Source organism: Lagopus leucura, unplaced genomic scaffold (genome assembly GCF_019238085.1).
Source record: "Lagopus leucura isolate 7727_CA_CO unplaced genomic scaffold, USGS_WTPT01 Super-Scaffold_100001, whole genome shotgun sequence".
NCBI lineage: Eukaryota > Metazoa > Chordata > Aves > Galliformes > Phasianidae > Lagopus > Lagopus leucura.
Genome location: NW_024962262.1, coordinates 92,388,116 through 92,409,298, shown reverse-complemented (window position 1 = coordinate 92,409,298; position 21,183 = coordinate 92,388,116). Strand labels below are relative to the sequence as shown.

The 21,183-nt window shown below is 41.5% G+C and overlaps 1 protein-coding gene across 1 annotated transcript in view; it reads left to right on the top strand.

Annotated features, from left to right (window-relative positions):
• Positions 1–3,283: 3,283 nt before the first annotated feature.
• The window catches only part of ALCAM (activated leukocyte cell adhesion molecule), a 121,789-nt gene continuing 103,889 nt past the window's right edge, over positions 3,284–21,183 (top strand). The window contains exon 1 of the mRNA XM_042866476.1: positions 3,284–3,337. Within this exon, the coding sequence (XP_042722410.1) occupies positions 3,328–3,337 (10 nt within the window). The 5' untranslated portion in view covers positions 3,284–3,327. The remainder of the gene's footprint in view (positions 3,338–21,183) is intronic.

Below are 21,183 nucleotides of genomic sequence, written 5' to 3'. Positions count from 1 at the left end.
GTGTTGAGCAGTGCTCTATTCAACAGCATTCTCTACTATTATTGCTAGGAAGTTTCCAAAAGAACTATTTTAAACATCTGTTGGGAACAGAAAATGATATTTTAGTTTAACAAAACCTCATTGTTATGATGCACAATCCATTATTAATGGATTACACTTTTAATCCACCTTGTCACATAAATAAAAAATGTATGGTTTGATAAGATTAAGCATATTTCAAAGTTGGTTTTTTATTTTTTTTATTAGTAGTGCTTTTGAAACACAGTTACATTCTACAGAAGAAAAAAACACACTAGTAACTGTTTTAACTTCTTAAAAAAAAAATGTTTACTTTGGACATTAAAGCCAGGCAGTTGCTGTTCTCCCAACAGAGTAGTGACTTACTCATACTCCTATTAACTTCAAGGAGAACAGGAGCATGCCCCAAGAACATAATTTGTAAAAAAAACCCAGATCTATATTGTGTCAGCCCAACAGACATTAAAGGAATTAATTACAAATCTCAGTACTGAGGACAGTTTAAATGACACAGCACATAAAGATATCTTTAATAATTACCTTGACAATTTCTAATCACATTTAAATTCCTGTAAAGTTATCAAAACATTTGAGTAATCTGAGCTTGAGATGTTTTCTATTTACTCAGAATTCAAAGAGCTCCTTTCAAGTGAAAGGTAGAAACAGCTTTGAAGAGAAATGACAAAGTAGTGAGGGAAACCCACAACAAATCATGGCTGTGATTTCAGTATTATGTCCACAATGTTATCTTCTGCATTTCTCATGTTTATTACAGACTTTTAACAGCACATCCAGTATTGACACGAGAGCAAAAGTCATCAAATAATTTTTTTTAATGGTATCATAAGCATACATTCAAAAATGCTTGTCTGCTTGGAATGTACTGTTCTCCAGCTCACATTTTAGTCTCTGTATCATGCCATTGGAAATTATTTGCAACATTCACAAGCGTTTTCTCGCTTCCACTGACAGAAAACATATACTATCCATTATTTTTATGCAAATAAGGGAACAGCTATTCATCTGCTTTAAAAACAAGGTGCTTGGACATTATTTACTTCTCTCATCTAGCAAACCATTTATTAGTTGGATACTGTCAAATTGAACTCGCTACTGCCATGTTAAAAAGTAAACATACACTAAGTGCACCATGATTCATTCTGCCCTATAAGCCCTCTCATCTTTTACGTTTGTTTGCCTTCAGACAGTTTTTAGAGTTTCACTTTTCAATCTTCCATCCACAATCCCAACGGCTTTATCAGTCTTGTCCATATCAATAAAGAAGTCAGAATTAGGCCCTCCATTTGTAATAGTGCCAGAGCTGTAGAAAAATCAACACATACCAGAAGTCAAAAACAAGAGAAATACAATGTTGAACTAGACTAAGTGGTCATCTCCATATAACTCTACACAATACCTCTCAAGATTTTCATAGAATAGAACCACTTGAGTTGGAAGGAACCCTTAAAGACTATCTAGTCCAATTCCCCTGCAGTGAATAGGGATACCAACAGCTGGATGAGGTTGCTCAGAGTCCTGCACAACCTGATCTCGAATGTCCCCAGGGACAGGGCATCCACCACCTCTTTGGGCAACCTGTGCCAGTGCCTCATCACCCTCATTGTAAAACACTTCCTCCTTATGTCCAATTGAAATCTTCCCTCTTTTTGTTTGAAATCATTTCCTCTTGTTCTGTCCCAGATGCTCTAGGGGAATCCCCAGGCTCTGCAGCAATAAAATTACTAAATATTGTAGCTAATGAGTACTCAGTGCTGATTTTAAACATACAAGAAAAAAACTCTGAATGGGTACTATAAAGTGGCTTCAAAAGGAAGACAAAAGAACATTATTGATCTTAAAAGTGAAAAAGATCTTTTCGTTTTCATTCTTTTTTTTTTTTCTTTCTTTTTTGTAATCTGCTTAGTAATACGCTGATTAAGAGAAATCTCCACAGAAAACAAAGGCTCAGATGGGCAGTAAGTAGAGGAAGTAAAATATTTTTAAAACCGATTGCATAGCGTGACGTACACAATTATAAAGGTAATAATGTGGAAGAATAGAAGGATGATGTGAGTTGAAGACAATGCTTTAGACTTAAAGTTGTTGAAGTGAAACATCGTTGCCTCATTTTACTGGAAACAAGTGCAGTACGTGGTGAAAGACATGCACAGACGGTGCTATTTTAAATCTACTCTGCACCACAGAAATATCGAAGTGTTCTCAGTTTTTAGTCATTGTCGCATATTTTGAGAACAGCAAATACATCTGCAGAATAATCTACTGAAGCGTGTCTTTGATTTCCAGGACTTTTGGGGAAGTTCCTGTCTAAAAGCTCACATGAAGTAAGTGAGAGCTCTTCTCGCTTCGGATTTCGCTTCTGTAAAGTCCCTCTGGAGGGACCACATGACACGCGTAATTCACGCTTTCAGCTTTTGGACACCAGGGGTACTTCTCGGGCAGAACTGGCCGTGTGACTCCGGGGCGCCCATCTCCCAGCCCGCCCTCGCCGTGCAGCGGGCGATATGTCCGCGTTCCATGACTGCTGCGGGCATCGTTTTCATTTTCGGGGCAGATGCGCCGAACGCACGCTCCCTCGTCCTTCGGTGCATTCCTTCACGCAGCCAGAAGCGCCCTAAGCTCCCTCCCTTCCAAGCCCTCTGCTCCACCGACCGCTGTGAGCTTTCCTTTTGGCTACGCACCCGGCAGAACAGGCAATTTTATTTTTTAAGCTCGCGATTTGCAATACTCCCACCCGACGCACACCTTGATCGCGGACACAGAACGCGTACAGGAGCGGGGCGGGGCGACTGGCACGGGGCTCGCCGTGCTCCGCAACCTCACAGTCCCGCTCCCCCTCGGCGGCGCCTCCGGGGGCTCTGGGGACCGCGGCTCCGCCAACTGGGGCGGCCGCACCCGGGGCTTCCCCCGCCCCGCCGCCTGCTGCGAGGGGCCGGGCCAGCTGCGCCGCCGCAGCCGGCCCCGCCTCCCTGCCGCCGCTCTCAGTCCTGGAGCGCCGCTCGGCTGCCAGAGGGAAGCCGCTACCTGCTCCGGTGCGGAGTCGCTCCTCGCCGCGCGCCGACAGGGAGAGCAGCCGCCCCGCCGCTTGCCGCGCCCGCAGACGGCCGCGAGACGAGAGAAGTTGCCTCCGCGCTCCGCAGCCGGAGCGAAGAGCCCCTCGTGCCGCCGCCGTCTTCTCGCCGCCTCCCGGTCCCGCCGCGGGCAGGCGGGATGATGGAGCCCCCCGCCGCCGCCGCCCGCGCCTCTTGCCGCCGCCGCCCGCTGCTCTGCCTGCTGCTCGCAGCCCTCTGCATGCCGCCAGGTGAGAGCCCGTTCCGCGAGGGACTCGTCGGGGGCGAGGCTGGGGCCGCAGGTGGCCGTGCCCCCCGGGGCTCCCGTCCGTCCGTCCGCCCGCTCGTAGCTGGAACGCCCGGCGCTCACCGCCTCACTCCGGCGGCCGATGCGGGGAAGCGGGCTGCGGGAGAGCGAGCCGCCGTGCCCCATGGTAGCGCCTGCAACCATCGGGAAGCGGGCGGGAGAGGTGGGAACAGAGCCGGGACCGCTCTTCCCGCAACGCCGCGCAGTCCCGAGCGCGGTCGGGGCGCAGCGCTGCGCTGCTGAGGGCGGGTCTCGTGGCACTGGCGGCTGCTGTGAGCCTCGGGGAGCGCCGCGTCCCCACCGGTGCTGGGAACGTTGCAGCCGTCAGACGTTCGTAGGTTTTATTTTGTAAATATTGAGCGTGAAAGTGAAGTCTGAGGGAGAAGCTGGGGAAGTGAGGAGTTGTGCATTCGGCATGGAGAGCGTCTCATTATTCCTGTAGAAAGAGCGTCAGCCTGTGGCAGTAGTTTGTATTGCTTTGAAGGAAAGGCTCTGCTCGTGTGTGCCGGGAGCGCGGGGCTCTCAGGAGCTGTGAAGTTGGCGTTCGTTCATTGCCAGCCTTTGCCTCACTGCTGCGCGCTCCTCGGTTAACCGCTTATAGGCAGCAGCGAGATAAGGACAGCGCTTCAGGAGCCCCTTTTCACCAGCGATATAACCGCTCTTACTTAGTATGTGCTTCAGTTAAGTTCAGACAAGTGGCAGCCTTACCTTGCTGGCATAACTCAAGCTTTAATTACTATTAGAATAGCTAAAAGAAAAAAAAGAAAAAACAAACATAAAAACCCACCAAACACAACCAACCACTCTTCCAACACAGATACAAGAGGAATAGAAGTGTAAGCACTGTACTAGTCTGTTCTGCTCTGGTTTTGCTCTGGCAAATACAGCATCTAATCTCAGTAAGGCTTACAAATGCCTCAGCAGCAGAGTTTGCAGTCAGTGCCGATCTCTGTGGTGTAGAGCAGCTCTTTGGAAAAGATTTTTCATGTTATGAAATACTGAAGGCATGTGGAGTATCCGGAGAGATAAGCACCCCAGCGATGAAGCAAGATGTGTCCCCCGTAGAGAGTTCTGTCCCACTTTCTGCTAACGTAAATAAGAATTGATTTCACTCGCTGTGACTGTCCACATTTGCCCACCGAAGGAAATCTGAAATAACAAAAATAATTTATCTTAAGGGTTGCACTGATGGAAGTCTATAAAGAGATGGAATTTGATGAGCTATTGCTTAAAGAGTTTGGAGGTAAACCATCCGGCATTTACAGAGTAGTTCTCTCTGCTCTCCTTCCTTGTGTTCTCGATGAGAAGGTCGGACAGAACAAATGCAAGAGGGGAGAACACAGCCCCACCTCAGATCAGAGACCTTCCCAGCCTACAGAAAATGTCTGGAATGCCCAATTTATAGCTTAAGCCTTGCATTCTCAATCTATTCCCTGGAGGACAAAAGATAGTTAAAAACAATACTTGTTAAGCTTTTGGCATTTAGGCACTGCCTATTTCATGTTCCTTACTCCTTACAATCTTAGTTGTGTCGGGCCAATTTACCATCGTTCACCACAAATTCTGGATACATCACTATCACAATGCTTGGCTTTGGGGAGTTCCATTTCAGCTTTGCATATGGCAAGCACAGGCTGAGCTATTAAAAGCATATTAAAAGTTGATGTGCATTAGGTATAGATCTCTCTGGCAATATTCAGCCTGGTGGAGGACTCCTATGAGAAATATTGAGCTTTTCTTTGCAGAAGATAAGAAGAGCTCTATTTAAAAATGAGGTGGTCTATGCCCAAGTGTGAGGCTAGGAGGCTAACTCTATGATTGAGTAAATGAGAATATCGGTTAAATGCTTGGGCTCTTCTAGGAAGATGACTGCAAGTGGAAAGAAAGTCCATTTTCAGTCACGAGCTAACTGTGGTGCTTCCCCCTCTTCCCTGGTCTCTGGTTTATAATAATTCTGAAGATCAGAGTCTCATTTGGCATTGTATTACTAAACATTGGTAACTGTGTCATGGTAATGAAGGGGCAACATGGAGCCTTCTTAATCACAGGGTGATTAATTTGTCCTCACTGGTAGCTATGGTTGTTGGTTTTTTTTTTTCTTTTTTTTTTTTTTTTTTTTTTTTCTTTTTCCTTGTATATTTAGCAGGACATTGATCTAAGAAAACTGATTTTCTGTATTAAGACCTGAAGTTCATGAGGCTTTCTAAGACTGAGGTCAGGAGATCTCTGTGCCATGTATATTTTGTTTCGATCTGCTGTGTTTCTGTTGTCCAATGCCAGAGACTTCTTCACAAGTGAGCTAGAAGTTGTTAAAGGATTTTTGTTTCGGGAAGTGCTACTTCTTTGTAAAACCTCTTTAAAGTTCTTTTGTAAGAATTTGTTAGAAACTCATTGTCCTGTGCTGCCCCTCCTCTGTTGGTTTTCTGGCACACAGAGGGCAACAGCAGCAATCATCCAGGTCTATACGTTTCTGAAATTTCAGTCCTAAGCTCTTCAGCTCCATAGGGGAACCAAACAATCAATTTTTTAACTGGAAAAAATACATTTTGTGATGTTCATGAAATACATATCTCTGTGGTAAGTCAGATTTAATTCTGAGATATCTTATTTCCACTTCCCAACCTGTGCAAGAGTCAACACTCTTAGTTATATGTCCATCCATTTTCCTTACAGAATGTAATTTAGGGTGCTAATCTGTAATCCCGGGGTAAATAGCTTCAGCTCCCAGAGTGCTAGGCATAAAACTACTGGCTGTAGTAAACGGCTGTAAGTTTTGGGGAACTGAATCTCTAAGTATCTGTGCAGGCTGATACATGAAGGGGAAAATAATGAAAATGCCATTACTTTACATAATGCAAATTACACTTTTGTGATAAGGTTAAACATATCCTCTCAATTTTCTTACAAATATTCTACTTCTGTAATGTGGTTTATAGTCTTGTGCTATTGAGTGCTCACCACAGATTTCCATAATGTCCTCCCTAGTAATGCATGGTACAAATCTAAAACTAAGGATTACTGTAGTGACAATAGCTTTAATGTGCTTGCTAGTCATACCACATTACACCATCATGGGATTTTTATTAGAATACTACCACAGGGACTTTTTGTAGAGTATTTTTTTTTTTTTTGGTCAAAGTGGTTTTGGTCTGATTATTGAGCCTGTAGTGAAACAGAAGGAGATTGGAAAGAAGGGAGACAGCTATGGAGGGTGCCAGGCCTGTCTGTTTGTGCTTCAGACCTGTTAACATTTGAGAAACTGAGCCCATAGCTGAGTCTCCCAACAGTAGATGCTCCATATTCAGTCTGTCCTGACTGTGAGCCACACTGTATGACTGCAAGAACAATGGTCTCCAATAGACTTGCTCTGCAGTGCTGTTTCACACTTGAGGGCTTCTCTTTTACATTACCATGCTGACTGTAGAAATTGGTTTTTCATATCACTAATAATCTGAGTTTTCTTTTTTCTTTTTATTTTCCTTTTTTTTTTTTTTTTTGCATGGTCTTGTTCAGTTCTGCAGACTGCATGACAGGGTAGGCTGGCTTTTAAGACTACATGAGAACCATGATCTCTTTGTTCAGTGCTTCTCAAGGTTCCTCTTAGATAGCTTTTTTTTTTTTTTTTTTTTTCACTTTGATAAAGTAATTTTTTAAATTGGAAATACACATAAGCTGTAATGTCACACCTGTAACAGAGAATTGAGCACCTGTTGCAGCATGCTGATTTCTCCTGAGCTCTTCTGCTTTGAAGAAAAATAGTTCTGCTTCCATGCACCAATGCTCAAATGAGAGTATCTTCCAAGAACTGTAAATGCTGTAGGGGGGTGGTAATTAGAATTGACTTGAGCAGAGCATGATTTTTTTCCAGGGAAAAGTGAACATCATTTCATTTGAACACTCCCCTTGATTTGAAATTATCTTCCCTGAAGACAAGGCTTTGACCTACACGTTCTTTATCTTGGTATCTTCTCCTTATTAAGAACAGTATGAATATTGAAGGAGGCTGTACGTTTCTGTCTCTAACATGCTTGAAAATGAATCTCATCTCTTATGTAAGAAGAGATCACAGTGAAGCTAGTACAATCAGCAGCTGGCAGTGATCAGATCAACTTTCCGTCCCTTCTTTCTTTTCTGGTTTTGTTTTGATTTTCTTTTTCCCCAATGCATGTTGTGCAGGCTAAATCAGAGTCAGCCCAGCCCCAGAGGATGTTAATCCACTTCTCTAAGGTGGTGGCTCTGCAGAGGAATATCTGCCTAGCTTAAGATAAAATTTCATTCCTTATCATACTTGCTTGTCTCTAGAAAGGCAAATAAGTATTTATTTATTAAACAACTCCTATTTCTGTTGAGCTGGTTTTTTTTTGTTTGTTTGTTTGTTTTTGATAAGAAATATGCGTCTTTTGGGAGGTAAGAAAAGGAGGAAGTGATAAAACCATGGAGATGGAGAGTGGAGCAGCTTTAGGGTATGATTTTTGTGGGTTATCAGGGGTTAGAACAGTTCTCTAATGTTTGGTTAGAAAGCATTTGAAGTGCTTTCAGTAGCAATGGAAATACTAAGCTGTTCCCCTGATAACAAGCAGAAAGTGCAGCCCGTGATTTAATGAGTGTTTCTGCAGCCTATGTATCTGTATCACCTGTTTTCAATTAGGTCGTTTTGTGTATAGTTAACCTCTTGTTGTGGAAGGAAAACTGCAAATACTCAAACAGCTTTCATGTGTTGCATTGTGTGCTGTAGTAGTACAGTCTATGGAATCCCCTAGTATTATTAAACATGGATATTAAGTGTAGCAATTTCAGCCCTAGGGGAAAGTGTTTAAACATCAGTAAAGTTTCAAGTGTCTCCCTGGATCTTGTTGGCTGCTGGAATCTCCACGTTTGGAGCCCTGGTGAGCCAGTGACCCTTCAGCACTCACTGGGTACTAGCTATGTCTGGTGGCTTTGCCCCTGCCTTCAGTTATCTCTTTGACACAACTTGCCTTTCTGTTAGGTGAGTCCTGTCTGGAAACTGTTGTGGGTTTCTTTTTTTTTTTTTCTTTTTCTTTTTTTTTCTGTTTTTCAAAAGAAGAAATTTGAAGAGATTTTTGGCAGCTATTTCAATAGAGGGAGCTCTGCTACCTTACTGTTAGAAAGAACATCTTTGTGCTTTTTCTCAGATCTCTGGCTTCAGATTGAAAGATGTGTTGGGGAAGAAAAAAAAAAATCTTCCTTAACAGTACACTGTGGCAAAGGGTTTGTTTTTTAAATGCATCTTACTTTGTTCACAGCCTTCCTGTTGTGTGAAGAAGCAAGGACAAATCTGAGTCACGCAACTGGGCAAATCCAAAGAGGTGATTCAATTACAGAGTGTTCCTTTGCAGCAAGGCTTTGCAGGCTTTTAAAATGGGTGTATTGCAGAATCTGGTTTTTGTCTGAAGTCTGCTTGTCTGAGGGGTGCTTCGTGGAACAATTCAAAATGAACTTAGAATAGAGGGTACTCTCAAGGGATGAGCTGCACCAGGAATGGTGTTGGATGAAATAAGGTGCAAACAGTAAGATTGGTAGACTGTCGTGGCAAGAGAAAGAACAAGCACTTACAGTAGCACTGACAAAGTAGGACCTTTATTTAACAAAAATAAGTTCATCTAGGATCATACAGAGAAACTAGAATATGCATACCATTCTGTAAACATGGATTCAAGGTTATAGCAAAAGAACGCCAGCTCAAATGTGTTTGCATGCTTTGAACATATTCATGTCTCTAATATATAAACAGGTAAATGCAGAAAGCTGATAACTGTTCTGCAAATCTCAGACCTTGTATTTCTCACAGATCCTGTATTTTTTTTTACTGCAGAAGTAATCTATTTTTCCTAATTTTTTTCAATTTAACGTGAGAAAATAGCCCTAGATATTGAATTTGAAAATAGATGTCAGCTGTATACAGCTAGATTTAAATGTGATTTTTTTATATTATATATCATATATAATAATATATATATTTAATATATATATTTTTTGATTGATATGTGTGCGTGTATCCTCTTTTGTTTGTTTATTTTTATGAAGTGGAATGACTTGTTGATTTGAGTGAACTTACTGTGTTGGCCAAGAAGAGCTTCTAAGGTTCGTAGATTATAAGGACCAGAGAGGGTTATCTGTTGGATGGCATGGTAAACTTCCACAGAAAGGACTATGAGATTACCCAGTTTAAACTGGCATTAAAGCAATGTATAGTTGAATGCAGGAGCGAGGTTTTAATATTATTTGTGGAATATGTTCCATATATAATAGAGGTTTATGAAATGGTTAGCTGCTGATTATATAGAATATTAGCCTGGGGTATTACTCCATTTTAGGATATGGTTTTGTGTCGTGAAATCTAGAAAGCACCGTGTGTTTAACCAAGTGAATTTTAATGCTTGTTCAGATAAAGTCATGTTTGTTGGCTTATTCTAGTGTTTTTGGAAAGGAGAGACGAACATAATAACCTTCACATACAAAACCTTACGCAGAACAAAAAAAGACGAAGAACTGAGTACCTAGGCAGTATCTGGGGAACTTTGGTACAGGTGTGTAATTGCAAAAGCGAAGAGTTCAGAATTGATTCCTCAATGCTTGATACTGTGTATCAAGTAGTATAACGAGTGCTTGCATATAGACAAGATGATAGGATAAGTATTACATATTAAAATTAACTCATGAATATTGACACAGCATTATGAGATTTGCTTTCGCAAACTGGGGAATATTTAAGCTTATGACACTGACATGATTTACCTGATGTAAATGAAGAAGCTGTTTGTCTCTTGCGCTTGGTAGCTTGACAAGTGGGCAAGAGGATAATTTTTCCAACTTGAATACATTACTGACACTTTTGTAACAATACCTCGCAGTTCTCAAGCAGTTTTTATGCTGATCTTGAATCCTGTCTACACAAAAGCAATGTGGAAGTCAATGTTATGAATGTCCCCCCAGTTTATATTTGTAAATTACTTTTCTTACTATTGCATGTGCATGCATTCTTCCTAATACAGAGCTTGTTGCGCAGGCAGATCTGTGGATTTAAATAGCTGCCATTAATACAAGCAAATAATGACAGACTTCACATTGCATGAGGTTACGTTTTACATCTTAAGGTTGTCAAATAAGTGTTGTTCTTATTGTTATTTTGATAGATATTTAAAACCAAATGCAAGTATTTTGCTCAAGCCCTCTGTAACAGGGCTTTGATTTTTGGAGGAGCAACTCTTCCACTGTTCAGTATGACCTTACTCACCACATTACTGTTGAACGGTGCAACACATTCTGCGTTAGCTTTGAAGTTTAAGTCCTTAAGCATAACCTTTACCCCCAAGATTTACCCCTGGTTAATGTGTGGAGCCCCACAGCAGCAAATTCCGAAGTATCTATGTGCATGTCTGATGTCAGTGTGTCTCCTGGAAGTTCACCTGAAGGTTTGATAAGGGTCAGGGTCTGGTATTTCATCCAAACTCACTTTTGTCTGCAGGTCATTACTTGTCGCTCCTTATCACTTTCCTGAGAACCCTGCAGGGTTACATAGGAGACATCTGTCCAGTTTCTGGAGGGAAAGAAGTCTAAACCTTGTGAGATAGTGGGGAAAATAACTGGTATGTTGTGTGGGAAGTAGAAAATGCAGGTGAACCCCTTTTCAGTTGAGATTCTCGGATCTACTTGTTTATGTATTGAAATGCTGATATATCCAAGGGCTGTGGAAGAGGTATTATTTCTGTATGAGAGTCAATGGGAGAGCAGCAGGCAATGAGGTCATCTTGTGGGGGTTGGAGTGGGAATGGAGCTGTGTGTGGGGCCTTCTGCCTTTGGAGTATCTCTGCGCTCACGTTCCTGCTTAGAGGTAGTCCTGGACAGCATGGAGATGAAGAGCCAGACAGCAGGGACTTTTAACAGTGGTCACCTCTGGTGTCTGTCGTAGCAGGTGAAGGATCTGCACCCCTCCCAAGCTTGAGAAATTTCCTGCTTTTACTAGGGGCATACTTACCCTCTGAACTGCTGCAAAGAGCTGTCTGCTTGCTTTAGGGGTGCCACTTTGTTCTCCGGCACTGAATGGTTTGCAGAGCACTCTATGGGTCGCTTTTTTTATCGTTATTTCCATCTGTGAGTACAGCAGTGATAAAGAAAAATGGGCTTCAGCATGCTCAGTATGCTCACGATCTCTGGCTCTCTTTCCATTACATCAGATGCAAAGGGCACAGAGGAATGAATAAGGCAGTGTATTTCTTCAATGAATACTGAATGGGTGAGTGTGAGCCGACAGAAGCTTTCTCCAGAAAGAAGTGGCGTGTTGTAAGGGCTGACATCCGCACACGTGGTAGGAGGGGCAGGTGAATCACTTGTAGCTGGAATTTGCTGTCTGACTTCATTAGATCTTCAGTTTTGAAGTTGATATTTTACCCTAAAAGCTTATTATTATTATTATTATTATTATTATTATTTCTGGGCAGGATTAGCGTTTCAACTGTTTCTTGAAACAAATGATTGTCATGGATTTGTTCCGAGGGCCAGACATTAACTTCAGAATTGGAAACTACTTTGCATAAGCATATATAAAACCCTAGCCTTGTTAGTATGGCAGGTTCATTGCCTTAGGTATGAATTCAAATTCACAAAAGCCTTACGAATCACTCGTTTTCATGCTTTTAGACCAGTTTCTAGTCTTCCTTCAAGATGTTGTCATCTGTAAACAGCTGTGACAGTTCCATGAGTCTTTTCATGTGAGTGTGAAAGAGCAGAACATGAGCATGCTGGGGACCATGGCTCCTTGTAAGGAGGTTTTCTTCCTGCAAAAGAATAAATATTTGTTACTTTTTTTCTGCGTTCTTTACAACACAGCCTTTTTTCATAACCACACAAGGAGATTGGTGGCTTATAGTCTGGGTGTTCTGTAACCAAGCATAGTAAACTATACATAAATCTTGAAGTGAAGATTTTAACAGAACCTTAAAAGGAAGTATTGCATTGAAAAACTTTTTTTTTTTTTTTTTGGCTAAAATTTTTAGTTAAGTCTGGGAGGTTTTTTTTTTTTTCTCCTCTGTTTTCTTTATTTAAAGATGGACCTTCACTCTTAGCTGTAGGAAGGCAGGAAAGGAAAGGTATTAGAAAAGCAAGTGTTTTATCCATGCATACATTAATTGCCTACATTTTCCATCTGTTAATGAAACACTTGACTCTAGCAATTTCCCAGTACCTTCTGCAGTGATAACCTAAAACAAACAAACAAAAAAACACTTTAATTCCATTAGCTTGGGGAGGACTGAGGCCTAGCTATTTCTAATTTTTTTTTAACCTAAAAAAAAAAAAAATCATTTAAGGAAGAAGGATGGTGATCCCTTGAGTAAGTTGAAGTTATATAGTTTTTAAAGAAAAATCTGAACATGGCAGACTTCTCAAGCAATGATGTTTGTAAGCAGAAGGATGCTGCTTTGAGCTAGGTCTGATAGTAGCTTGAGAGAGCTCACTATCCAAGTTGGTTGGTTTTTTTTTTTGTGGGTTTTTGGTTTTTGTTTGTTTGCTTTGTTTTGTTTTTCCCCCTGCTCAGCATTTCCATGCTGTTAAGCTAGGGTGGGAAGCACCACAGAATGTATTTTATCTGGGAGGACTTCAGTGGTCTAACAAACTTGGCATTCAAATGCTGAGGAAAAAAATAAAAACTTAAGTTATATGTTCCTTGTGGCAGTTTCAGTAATAATGAACATTTTGTGGCTTTTTTCTCCTCAGCAAAGATGAAAATGAATGTCTAGATTTTTTTTTTTTTTAATGGGCTATTCCTGCAGTGCATGTACATCCTTGATAACAGCATGCGTTTTGTGAGTCCATGGTACTTAACCTTGCATGAATTACATCTCATAGAATCATTGAATATCCATAAAGGACCCATAACGACCAAGTCCAATCCTGTGCTCCATACAGGACCTCTCAAATTCGAACCCTATGTTTAAGAGCGGCGTGAAAATGCTTCTTGAACTCTGGCAATGTGGGGCTGTGCTCACTGCCCTGGGCAGTCCGTTCCATTGCCCACTGCTCTCTGGTGCAGACCCTGTCCCTGACCCCCAGCTGTCCTTCTCCTGACGCAGCTCCATGCCGTTCCCTCGGGCCCGTCGCTGTCACACAGAGCAGAGCTCAGCGCTGCCCCTCTGCTCCCTGTGAGGAGCTGCAGCTGCCATCAGATCTCCCCTCAGCTCCTCTGCTCTGTGCTGAGCAAACCATGGTACCTTAGCCCTTCCTCATACACCTTGTCCTCCGGACTCTTCACCATTTTTCATAGCCCTGCTTTGCACACTTATGCAGACATAGCATGTTAAAGAGCTCTCTTGTGTCGAGAGACCCAGCTTTGCACTGGAGGCTAGATGGAAGGGAGCTGTGGTGTGACAAGCACCTGAGCAGGAACTTTGTGTCATCTGGGATGGGATTTCTTAGTTCTGCAGCACGAAAGGGCTGAGTGCTGGCAGCTCTTACAGCAGCCTAATGGCATGCGGTGGCTGAGAAAGTGGCTGCAGGGTTGGGCCCTGACTGTGCCTGCTAGATGGTGTCTGCTGTATAATGTCTTCTGGTGATGTGTGCATTGATGCCTAGAAGTTTGTGAGGGGAGCTGGCAGGTGGATTCGTGCCATAAAACTCTTTGCTTTTCTAGTGTTTTATAGCAGGGGGGTTTGAACTTCTTTCCAAATACAGAAAAAGGAAAGAGACAAAGTAGAATAATAAAATTCTTACCCTATGATTTCTGTTTTGTTGTCCTGAAGCACATTTGAGCTAGGTAAAGGCACAGCTTGCTACCAGGAGCCACCAGCCTGACTAAAGATGTCAACTGGCATCTTTACAGGGAGCAGCATGCACAGGTAGAAAGCAGTTCAGTTCAGTGTCACAAATCTGGTGTACCCATTGGGCCTGCAGGAAAAGCAAACAAATGGAGTCTACTATGGAGACCAAGAGGGATAAAACTTCTTCTGAAGAGACCTGTTGGAAGTTGCTGCCTGGACAGAAGGTAGCAAGACCAAAAGGACAGTTGTTTTGGTAACCAGAAGAAATATTTCTTTGTGAGACAATTGTAAGAAGTGTTTCTTTGTGATTGAACATCTGAGTTCCTGGAGAGTAGTCAGATGAATCTGAGGGAAATCCTGCTTTGGCTCTGGCCTATTAAAGCCACTCCCAATGAGAAGACGGTGGAAAGTGGGCTGTTCCATCAGAGCAGGGAGAGTGGATGCCATGTGCTGATGTCATGTTGCTAGAGGGCCCCACTGATGGAATCTTGGAGGTAAATCTTCTGCAGTAGTACTTGGCCTTCAGCTTGCAAGGGAAGCAAATTGTGGAGGATGAGCTGTCCACTTCTTCATAAGAGCTTTCTGGAAAAATTTGGGATTAAGAAGAGTCTTCCAAATTAGAGTTTCAAGAGAGAGGAGAAGAGCCAGTTAGCAGATACCAGAAAGCAGGGGAGAATCATCTGTATCTCCAGTTTGTCAGTTCTTTTTGCTTCCTCCCTTTTACTTATTGCACTTAACAGACATTATTCTTCATCAAGACTGTGCTCTGTCACACCACCATACTCAGTTTCATGTCCCTTCTCCTTTCTGCCATACAACACAGTACTGTTTCCAGCCTCAACAAGCTGTCTGTATTTGCACGGTGACTTCTCATGGCTGAAGCTTTCCAACGAGGCACGTGTATAGGTCCATTAGTCCTGATAGCAATTGGCCTTCCCAAGGAGACTTCCCTTCTTGTGTTACTGGATCACCACAGGTGATCTAAATGCTGTTTATGATAAGAGTCTTTCTGGGAGGTGGGGAAAGCCTTTATGTTTTCTTCCAGTCTTTGCAAGTAGCTTAATGTGTGAAGTAAAATGTCAGGGAAAGGATGTCAAACTATGCTTATGCTTTGCATCTGGCCTAAGTGTTTAACTCTGTCTTTAGTGAGCTTTTGGATTTTCTCTACAGTAAGGCATTGTATTCTGCAGTTATTTAAGACATTCCTGAGATGAGAATCCTGAGAAAATAAGCCTTTAATCTTACCATACATTCTTGCCAATTCCAAAGTAGTATTCGTTTTTAATATGAGGAATATAATAAATACAGCTGTATGAAATTGGAGTGGTCAACCATGTTTCTGGACTGAGCCTTTCAACATAGCTGAATTGTGGACCATCATACTGCTTGCTTGTCTGTTGTTTTAGCTGACATTGTAGACCTGTAACCAAAAACGTGCTAAGTCACAAAATCCAGAAGTTAAGCTGATGCAAGAGTCTTGAGCATATTTTTGAACATCCAGATTTGAAATTATTCAGGTATCTCAGTATTTTCTTAAGGATTGAATTTAATAAACTAGTGGTAATACAATCCTTGCAGAAGGGACCCAGAAAGCCACAGTAAGCAGAACTGATGGCTAGGGGGCTCTTCAGGTGCTGGATGTTCTCTGTGAGCTGTAGAGTGCTTCTGTTCCTCGCGGGGGACATCTGGTTTGCATGGCTCACAGAGGAAGCAATTTAGGCAAGGGGCTCTCGTCTTGCTCTGGTCACTCTTCCAAAATATGATGCAAGTGATAGCTCACCTCTTTTGCTGACTTTATAAGCTCGCATGTTTAAATTGCATACACGTGGTTTTTCCATATGTAAGATATATTATATGAAAGAGGATTTTTTTTTATGCCTGTCAGCAGGGAACATGCAGCTTACTAAGCTTTCTTGAGTATAATTTTAAATTGAGAAAATGCTTCTATATAAACTGAGATTATCTCATCACAATTTTTTTATGACTGTTAATTAAAATGTGAGGAAATCCTTTAGAACAGATTTGCAGTTTTGAGACTTTTATGAGACTTAACTTGAGAGATCCATTTTATAGTTATGCTTTCTTATTAGTTTTTAGATTAGGATATGGTTAAATGCACAGCTATCAAATCCTGTGATGATAACTTGTTTTTTTTCTGCAGTGTATCTTAAGTCAGTTATGGTCCTATTTGTGTGTTGTTTCTGCCCCACTTTTCAAAGATATATTGTAATTATCTATTGTAAATGCTATTAAAACTAAAATCCCCAAATAGTTTTAATTTGAACATGTGTTTTTCAATATTGACTTTCAGTGAAGAATGTTTTGTTAGATTATTGTGACCAGTGATCATCTAAAATGTTGCAGCTCCCTCTGAAAATATATTTTTCTTCAGATTGGCAGACTTCAAAGCCAAAGTGATGGAAGGATCATCATGTCTGACTTTGAGATACCTGAGATGCTTTTCAGTGATTTTAATGGAGAATTGTAAAGTCTTGATGCATAGTTTATAAACTTGTGATAGGAAGAAAGCTTACTGGAAGAATGGGAAGCTTATTATACACCATTAAGTGCTATGCTCTCTTTAGCCATGTGGACATGTGTGTCAGTAGAAGATTGATATAGCTGAGGGTTTGAAACTATAAGGCATCACGCCTAACTCTGGTGTAGTGTTTTCTGCTTGAACTTGTGCTCAGGCTGAAAGAAAATGAAAGATATGAATGCTGTTTTGTTTTTGTTTTTTTTTTTTTGCCTTGCTCTAAGCATGCCTCTAATATCACAACATCACGAATCTTTTAATCATGGGCTTATCTGTCATCTCAGATGCCTCAAAGTCCTTTAATTGCAGAATTTTCCAGTCTAGGAATAAATGACAGAAGGAGAAAAGTGATTAGTTGTAAATTGCAAAGGAAGTCAGAGCAGAGTCTATCAGGAGAGAACATGGTGAGGATTCCAAGTCCCAGTGCTTTGATTTGTTTGTGTGCATGACCGTGTGGAGAGCCTTGTGCTCTAGGCCAGCAGGAGTCTGTGGAAAGGAAAGAAGGATGCTCTTGTTTTCTCCCTGCGGGTCATTAAACAAGCTTTTTTTTTGTGAAGACATGGAGAAGGACACCATCAGATAAAGGGTCGCATTGATCAAGCATATAATGAGCTAGCCCAAGCACTTCTGTGGATGCACTTACCCTAGCAAACTTTACTATTGAAAACAAATCAGGGAAAGAAAAGCGAGGGATAATTGGTTGGTATGCTGGCAATAATGCCCATCCTGACAGGAGCTGTGTTAACATGAGCAAACTATTCTGATATAGCCAATTAATCATAATTGTCTACCCAACTATGCCGCAGAGTCTACGGTCCTTTTGCAGGTTTTGATGGAGAAAATAGTATGAGTGAAGTCTCATTGCTGCTAATTCTTAGGGGGAGTAACTTTTCAAGGCATTGTGGCTTTTGTTTATCCATATGCAAGTGGAGAAAAATAAAAATAGAAGTTGAAATGAGGAGCAAAGAACATTTTTAAGGGAATAAAAGGAATCTTTTGATGTGACTCCTGGGAGAAGGGCATTGAAAGGCGGTGGAGAAGGGGCATCTGTCTGTGCTTTCAGAACCATGTGGAAGCAGGGTCACTATTTCCTCTTGTCATATCTGTGCTCCAGGTGCTCCCTCCGCGGTAGTGCTAGCAGAAGCAGAGGGTTCAAAGATGTGTGGCCACCTCTCTGCAACGTGGTTGAGACTTGTGGGTGCTCTTGACTCAGATTCCCTTTCAGAAGAGTTCCTTTTGTTTCTGATCTTGCACTGGGGAGAAGTTTACTTGCAGTTTTGCTTTCAGCAGTTAAAATAAGATGATAGTCTTCCTGAAGCAACTTTCACATCCCCTTAGAGCCATGCTACAAAGCAATTTCAGTTGTGTAACCGCCCATACTGATTTCTGACTTCCAAATTTCAGTTCTGGGCTATAGTGTCTTCAGCTACTTTATTCCTCTGGTGGCTTATACAGGTTGGAGACCATTTCGCTTGCTCTTTTTTAGTTGTTGAAAATGAGTTCAGAAGAGCATGTTCTCTACTTCAGGTTTCAACCTAGCACCATTTTGAATGTGAGTTCTAGAGGAAAGAAGAAAACCTTAAATGATCCTTTAAATTTAGAATGTTTTTTTAACGTATTTTAATTTTTTTAACAGTTTTTTTTTTATGGATTTCCATTTCCTTTGAAACACTTTGAATCTTTCCATGACTTCAGAAATATCCAAGTGTATTGATGTCAGAGCAATCTGAGCAGGAATTTAGTATCTAAGCAACCCCTGTAAAAGTAGGGCCGTTCCCAGGGCACTCTGAATACTCCCATGAGTAACATCTGATAACCATATATCTAATTTGTTTTGGGTAATATGCCAAATAATATACCAAATGCACTGCAGTAGTCAAAGCAATATGAATTTTTGGTGATGATTTTAGTTTATTCTTCATTATTAGGAGGAAAGCAGGCAGTGAAATGGGTGAAACATGAAAATATCCATGTTTCACATACAGGCTTTCTACCAGTGTACTTACAGCATCACCAAGGTTGGAAAAGATCTCGAAGGTAATCTAGTCCTACTGCCCAACTGCCTCCAATATTTCCCCACTAAACCATGTCCCTTACTGTAGTATCTAAATGTTTCTTGAACACCTCCAGAAATGGTGACTCCTGCTGAATCATATGCACGTTGGTAAGTGTGAATCAACTGTATAGCTGGTACTTATCAGAAGGTAAACAGTTTTTTTTTTTTTTTTTTTTTAACATTTGTTAATCAATTACCTAGCCCTGGACCTCATTAGCCAAAGTTGGGAGATATAATGATCTTCAGTGAATGCCTACATGTGATTTCCATGTAATTATATGTGCTGTGTTTTAGACAGATGGCTAAGGACAAAGATGGTGGTGTATACTTTTCCACTACCTGCAGACTTGCTAATTTTTGCTTGTGGATATAGATTTTTTTTTTTTTTAATAAAAAGTAAAAAATCCTTAGCACGAAGAGGAAAACCTTAAGAAGTTTTGCTGAATCTCTACTGGATTAGTTTATCCCTGAGTGGTTAAAATCTCCTGACAGGGGAGAGAGCAACTAAGAGAACTCTTTTCTTTCCTATTACTTCTATTTTCCTCTGATTTTTCTCATGAAAGAGCTGTAATTCTTTGCAGAAGTTACTTTTTGTGGGTGACAGGCTATGAATGCATTGCGTCAGAAAGCTATCAATCTTCCTGTCCTACTAGCCCACTTAAGACTCTATTCAGTGTCCATACTCAGGCTCTCATGTTCCTATTCTTGATAGATCTTCTTATCAAATACTCCTTTATTTTTGTTCATATGTCCTACCATAGTTGCTTATTTTATTGACTGTCATTTCTGATTGTATGTCTGTAGGCTTATGCAGGGCATATTTCAGGTCCTTTTTTGGTGTATTGCAGCATGTTCTGTCAGTTACATACCTCTGCATGGCTTCTTTCATTGAGTTACTTTTTAAAAAAAGTTTGAAGATGCAGAATACTCATCAGTTCTTTAAAGTTCCTAATATCTGAAACTGTAGCTATCAGAGATCATTTGCACTAGTTTGATCTGTTAGCCACAAGTTCAGGTGTAATTTACCAGTGAGAAATTTAATTACTTTTATTTCTCAGCTATTTTGCTTAGGGTGAAATTAATTTCTGGTACAATTGGCAGTCTTATACTTTTTGAAAACTTTCAATGATTTATTTTTCCACAAGTGCTTTGAGCTGTACTGAAACTGCCTTCTTTACCTGAGTTCTTTTTTGTTTTTTGCTTCCTACTTAATGAAGAAAAAAGAATACTGCATAATGTTAGAATTACAGAATCATTTGAGTTGTAAAGGAACTTTGTCTAGTCCAAATCCCCAGCAATGAACAGGGATGCATGCCTACAGCTAGATCAGGTTGCTTAGAGCCCCATCTAGCCTGACCTTGAATGTCTCCAAGGACAAGATGTTCAGCACCTCTCTGGGAAACCTGTTTCAGTGCTTCACTATATAGCTAATGTAAATCTTCCCTCCTTTAGTTTGAAGCCATTTTGAAACCCAACAGAAATCACAGCAGGTCCTGCTAAAGAGTCTGTCTCCTTCTTTCTTACAACCCCTCTTTAGATATTGAAAGGTTGCTGTCAGGTCTCCCCAGGGCCTTTTCTTCTCCAGACTGAACAGATCCAGCTCTCTCAGCCTGTTCTTGTAGAAGAGGTGTTCCATCCCTTGAATCATTTTTGTGGTCCTCCTCTGGATGTGCTCCAATAAGTCTGTTTCTCATGTACTCATAACTCCACGCCTGGGCGCAGAACTGCAGGTGAGGTCTCACTAGCGCAGAGCAGAGGGACAGAGTCACCTCCCTTGGCTTGCTGGCCACGCTGCTTTTGATGCAACCCAGAATATGGTTGGCTTTCTGGGCTACACGTTGCTGGTTTATGTCCATCTTGTCATCCACCAGTATCCCCAGGTCCTTTCCAGCAGGGCTGTACACTATTTTTACATCCCGCAGCCTATACTGATAGAAGGGGTTGCCACAGGTGTAAGACAGGTATAAGATTTTGCACTTGGCCTTGTTGAACTTTGAGGTTAACTGGGCCCTCTTCTTGAGCCTGTTTAGGTTTCTGGATGGTATCCTGGCCCTCAGATGTGTTGACCACATCCTGCAGCTTGATGTCTTCTGAAAACTTGCTGAGGGTGCACTTGGTCTCAGTGTTGATGTCATTGATGAAGATGTTAAAGAGCACTGGTCCCAGTACTGATCCCTGAGGGACACCACTTGTTTGTCTGATCTCCATCTTTCACTGAGCCACTGACCACTACATTCTAGATACGATCTTATAACCAGATCCTCATCTATCAAACAGTCCACATCTCTAAATCTTTAGAGAAATATGTTATAGGAGACCGTGTCAAAGGCCTTGCTGAAGTCCAGTAAGGGCTCTTCCCTTGTCCAGTGACACAGTTATGCCATGATAGAAGGCCACGAGGTTGGTCAGACAGGACCTGCCCTTGG